Source organism: Plasmodium reichenowi, chromosome 8 (genome assembly GCF_001601855.1).
Source record: "Plasmodium reichenowi strain SY57 chromosome 8, whole genome shotgun sequence".
NCBI lineage: Eukaryota > Apicomplexa > Aconoidasida > Haemosporida > Plasmodiidae > Plasmodium > Plasmodium reichenowi.
In genome coordinates, this window is record NC_033653.1 from 264862 (window position 1) to 270941 (window position 6080).

Consider the following 6080-nt stretch of genomic DNA (forward strand, 5'->3'; position numbering starts at 1 on the left):
AAATAAATATGAATAAATAAATAAATATAAATATATAAATATATAAATATATAAATATATTTATTTATATATATATATATATACATATTGTATGGAGTGTTATATTTATGTGTCCATATGATTTACCAATCCTGTTCATATATATTTATATATATTTTAAAACCCCTTTAACAAATCCGTAGGTATTGATTTTAAAGTAAAATATTTAAAAATCGATAATAAAACAATAAAAGTAGGAATATGGGATACGGCAGGTCAAGAAAGATTTCGAACTTTGACTTCTGCGTATTATAGAAATGCTCACGCAATTATTCTTGTATAGTACGTTGAAAAAAAAAAAAAAAAAAAAAAAAAAAAAAATATATATATATATGTAAAGTGTACACACACATATTTATATATATGTATATATTATGTGCATATATTTTTATATATTTATTTATGTGTATAACATTCCATATTCATTGTCATTTATTTATTTATTATTTATTTATTTATTTATTATTTATTTATTTATTATTTATTTATTTATTTATTTATTATTTATTTATTTATTTATTTATTTATTTATTTATTATTTATTTATTTATTTATTATTTATTTTATTTTTTCCCCCCCTCCTCTTTCTCTCATGTTAGCGATTGTACCGTTAGAGAATCCTTTGAAAACCTAGACGTTTGGATTAACGAGATAGATAAATATTCTACAAATAAAAACGCCATAAAAATGCTTGTTGCCAATAAAATTGATAAACCTAATCATGAAGTTACGAAAGATGAAGGAAAAAATTTCGCTTTCGAAAATAATATGCTCTTTTGTGAAACCAGTGCAAAAAATGATATTAATATAACTTACTGTTTTGAAGAATTAATACAACAAATTTTAAATAATCCATCTTTGTTAGAGTTAAGTATTGTAACTAAAAATTTAAAACTTGGAAAGAAAGAGGAAAACCGATCCAACTGCGCTTGTTAATTTTACCTTTAAATGGGTGTTATGTGCACCCATGTACATGCGGACATATGTTATATATATATATATATATATGCCATCATATTTGTATATATATATATATATATATATATATATATATATATTATTATATCCTTTTAACAATTTATTTATTTTTTTTTCTTTTTCTTTTTTTATTTTTTTTTTTGCCCATATTATGTGTCCATATATATTGTATGCTAAAATAATCTAATACTTATAATTTTAATATATATATATATATATATATATATTATATTATATATATTATATATATATATATTATATAATAGTGTTATTATTTTGCTTTTTATGAAATTTATAAAGATTCCTATTTTAATAATTTTATGTGTTCACTTTCTGTTATTTTTTATTTTGTCTTTTTTATTCTTATGTTTATGGGTATATATAATAAATATTATATTATATATATATTGTATATATTATATATGTATGTGGATATATATATATATATATATACAATATATATCTATATTTATTTGTATATGAAAAAATATATGTTAATATACTAATTATTATGTTTTTCTTTTTTTTTTTTTTTTTTTTTTTTTTTTTATACGCATGATATAAATATTATATATATATATATATATATATATAATATATATATATTATATTTTTATATTTATTTTATTAATATTTTAATCTTTAATGAAAAAAAAAAAAAGTACATTCTCTATTTCATGTGTATATATATATAATATAAATATTTATATATATGTGTATATCTATTTTATAATGTAATAATTTTTTTTGTAAATTTCAATATATATTTTAACAGATTTTATTTTTCTCACTTTTAATTTCATTATATTTAATTCTTTTATTTTTTTGAATGTGAAAATAAATATATTTTATATATTTATATATTTTGGCTTTTATGATATATTATATTATATATATTATATATATATATATATATATATAAACAATTTTAAAAAGTAAAAAATGTTAATTCTTAAAAGTTTAAAAAATAGAAAAGTTCAAGGAACAAATTTAAATTGAAACACCTCATTTTCATTATATATATATATATATATATGTATATATTATTATATATACATAATATATTTGTTATTTATTGGGGATAAAAATAAATATATGTAAACATGTATTATTATTAAAAATATATTAATATATATATTGTAAAAAATTTATATTTTCATTTATATAATAGCACCCTTCTAACATTTAAGATTATATGACAAAATAATTGTTTTTATTTTTTAAAAATTATGATTATAGTTTTTTCTTAATTAGAAAATATGAACCCCCTTTGTTTTGTTATCCATTCATTTTAATATATTATAATTTGTTTTCGTAACCTCTCCTCTTTTTATTTTTATTTTCATTTTTATTTTCATTTTTATTTTCATTTTTATTTATTTTTTTGTTTTGTCCTGATATGCCTTATAATGAAGATTAATATATTGAAGAAAGGAAACAAATTTTATATTACAAACAATCATTTTAATTATGATATTAAACGAAATTTTACAATATTTCAAAACTCATTTATAAAAACAAACGATATAGTTTATAGAAAAAACATTGATATTGTTTGTGCAAAAGATTTATTCTTTTATACAATTCTAAATGTAGATAGATATAAGTATTTTCTACCATATGTAACGGTAAGCATAAATATATTCCTATTTTTAAAACGTATGCGGATGTTGTTTATGTGTGTACGTATATTTGTTCATATAAATTGTTATACTTGTTCATATAAACTTTTATATTTGTTCATGTAAATTTTTATACTTGTTCATGTAAATTTTTATACTTGTTCATATAAACTTTTATATTTGTTCATGTAAATTTTTATACTTGTTCATATAAACTTTTATACTTGTTCATATAAACTTTTATACTTGTTCATATAAACTTTTATATTTGTTCATATAAAATTTTATATTTGTTCATATAAACTTTTATATTTATTCATATAAATTTTTATATTTATTCATATAAATTTTTATATTTATTCATATAAATTTTTATATTTGTTCATGTAAATTTTTATATTTGTTCATATATTTTTGCACATTTATTTTTTAAAAATTATGAGCAATTGTATTGTATATTTGTAGGATAGCAAGATAACAGAAAAAAACAAAGAATATTTTAAAGCCAATTTACAAATTGAGAATATTTTCTTTAAAGAAAAATATGACTCTTTAATTCAATTCATTTACCCAACAACAATTACAGTAATAAGACTTTAAAAAGGAAATAAATGAATGAGAACAAATATAAGTATATTTCGTATATAAATGTGTAAATATATACATATATATATATATATACTTAGACGTTGTTGCATTTTTTTATTTTATTTTATTTAGGTATCTAGCGAAGATACAAATATCTTTCATCACTTGGTATGTAATAATAATAAAGAGACAACTAATTAAAAATATAAACAGGAAAATTAATATATACACTTATATATATTTTAAATAAGGCACATATTGTGTGTCCATTATAATATATATATATATATATATATATATATATATATATTGTTCTTTTTATAGATAACCGAGTGGATAATTAAAGAAAAAAAGAATTGCATAAACATTGATTTTTATATAAATTTTAGGGTAACAAAAATGTTGTATATATATATATATATATATATATGTGTGTAAATATACTATATTTTATGTATCTGTGAATTTCTCAAAATTTTAATAAGTTTACATTATTCATAAAGTATTCACTTTCTTTTTTTTTTTTTTTTTTTTTTCTGCTTAGTTGAAAAATAAAATATATCAAAATTTTATGAATTTATACATAAAAGAGTTAGGGAAAAAAATTTTATATTCCTTTATAAATGAATCAAAATCAAACAGTCATAAAAACACGGATGTTTTACACTTGATAAAATAGATTGAACAAGTCATATTCCAAAAAAAAAGAAAGTTATAATGTATTATTTTATTTTGTAAATGAAAAATATATATATATATATATATATATATAATAAATATATATTATATTTTATTGTAATTTATCATTTTGATATTATACTTATATAAATATATATATTTATGTATATTTTAATACTTTGAAATTAGATTATATATACACTATACTCATATATTTGCTTATACATTCGTATGAAATATCTACCATTATGTAAATTTTTTTTAATTCATTTATTTATTTATTTATTTATTTATTTATTATTTTTTTTAATTTCGTTAAAATTTTAAAAAACATTTAATTATGAAAATAACAAAATGTTTTAATCTAAAATGATTAAAATGAATAAAATAAATAAATATATTTTATATATATATATAATATTATAGAAATATTGGACTTTAACTATAAATAAATAAATAAATATATTATATATATTTTTTATACATAATAAATTTTTATTTTATGTGTATGGGATGAATTTATTATATAAACTTAAAATATATATATATAATATATATATATATATATATATATATATATATATAATATAAATATATATTAATCATAATATATATATATTTATATATATATAATTATAACCTTTTTCAAATACTTTTTTTTTCTTTTCTTTAAATTGTATTTTTCGTATCATTGAGAAAAAATAAAACCAAACCAAATATTATATATATTATAATACACATGAATATAAATAAATGTAATTTTATATATACATATTTTGTATTATATATATATTTTATTGTTCCATTTAATCTTTTAATTATAATTAATATTATATTAATATAATATAAAATATATATATATATATATATATATAGAATATGCTTTTTCTTTTAAATTTTTGTTCGTTCTCAAAAAAAAAAAAAAATAAATAAATAAAATGAGATAAGAATAAAAATAAATATTATTATTATTTATTATTATTATATATATATATATTATAATTATTTATTTATTTATTTAATAATATGTTCATATATTTTTTAAAGGAGTTCATTTAAATTTAATATTATAAGGAAAAAATACAATCGATTTTTTTTTTTTTTTTTTTTTTCTTTTTATTATTTTTTTTGTATATATTTTTATAAAAACAAAATATCATTCATATATATATATATATATATATATATATATATATATTCATTTATGTTTATTTGTTTTTCTTCTTATTCTTACAAAGAATTAAATATTTCAAAAGAGAAAAAAAAAATAAAATAAAAAAAATAAATAAATAAAATACTAAAAAATAATAATAAATAATAAAATAATAGAACAATAAAACAATAAAACAATAAAACAAAATGGTAAGGCCTTCACAGAGTATGTATGATAGACACTTGACGATTTTTTCTCCAGATGGAAATTTATATCAAATAGGTATTTAATAAATTGATGTAATATATATATTGAAATGTAGCATATTAAATAAATAAATAAATATATATATATATATATATATATATATATATGTATATATATATTTATTATATTATATACATATTCATTACAATCATCAACGGTACAAATAATAATTGTGATCATTATATCTTATTATAATTATTATCCATTTTTAAAATTTTTAGAATATGCTATAAAAGCAGTAAAAAATACAAATATAACCTCCGTAGGAGTAAAGGGAGAAAATTGTGCTGTAATAATTTCCCAAAAGAAAATGGCGACACAATATATTTCTCAAGATAAATTATTAGATTATAATAACATAACTAATATATATAATATAACAGATGAAATAGGATGCTCAATGGTAGGTATGCCAGGAGATTGTTTAAGTATGGTTTATAAAGCTAGATCAGAAGCATCCGAATTTTTATATAGTAATGGATATAATGTAAATGCCGAAACGTTATGTAGAAATATTTGTGATAAAATACAAGTGTATACACAACATGCCTATATGAGACTACACGCTTGCAGTAATATATATATATATATATATATATGAATATATGTACATGTATTTTTATATTTTTGCATAAATGTGTGAAATGTGCTATACTAGGAAGCCAAAAAAAAAAAAAAAAAAAAAAAAAAAAAAAAAAAAAAAAAATTTATTATATATTTTTTTTTTATATTTATTTTTTTTTTTTTTTTTTTTT

At 15.6% G+C, this 6080-nt stretch overlaps 3 protein-coding genes across 3 annotated transcripts in view; all 3 read left to right on the forward strand.

The window, feature by feature from the left end:
* Positions 1–182: 182 nt before the first annotated feature.
* On the forward strand, positions 183–975 carry PRSY57_0806900 (ras-related protein Rab-18, putative; the record flags this gene model as incomplete). Its single annotated transcript, XM_020114712.1, has 2 exons — positions 183–321; positions 639–975. Coding segments are annotated over 2 exons (476 nt in total), but the record flags the coding sequence as incomplete, so codon positions are not given.
* Positions 976–2426: 1451 nt separating this feature from the next.
* Positions 2427–3906, forward strand: PRSY57_0807000 (hypothetical protein; the record flags this gene model as incomplete). Its single annotated transcript, XM_012907011.2, has 5 exons — positions 2427–2645; positions 3105–3224; positions 3360–3395; positions 3552–3617; positions 3772–3906. The coding sequence occupies 5 exons, from the start codon at positions 2427–2429 to the stop codon at positions 3904–3906; spliced, it is 576 nt and encodes a 191-aa protein (XP_012762465.2).
* Positions 3907–5264: 1358 nt separating this feature from the next.
* The window catches only part of PRSY57_0807100 (proteasome subunit alpha type-6, putative), a gene marked incomplete at both ends in the record, with an annotated part of 1623 nt that continues 807 nt past the window's right edge, over positions 5265–6080 (forward strand). The window contains 2 exons of the mRNA XM_012907012.1: positions 5265–5340; positions 5547–5897. Of these exons, the coding sequence (XP_012762466.1) occupies positions 5265–5340; positions 5547–5897 (427 nt within the window). The remainder of the gene's footprint in view (positions 5341–5546; positions 5898–6080) is intronic.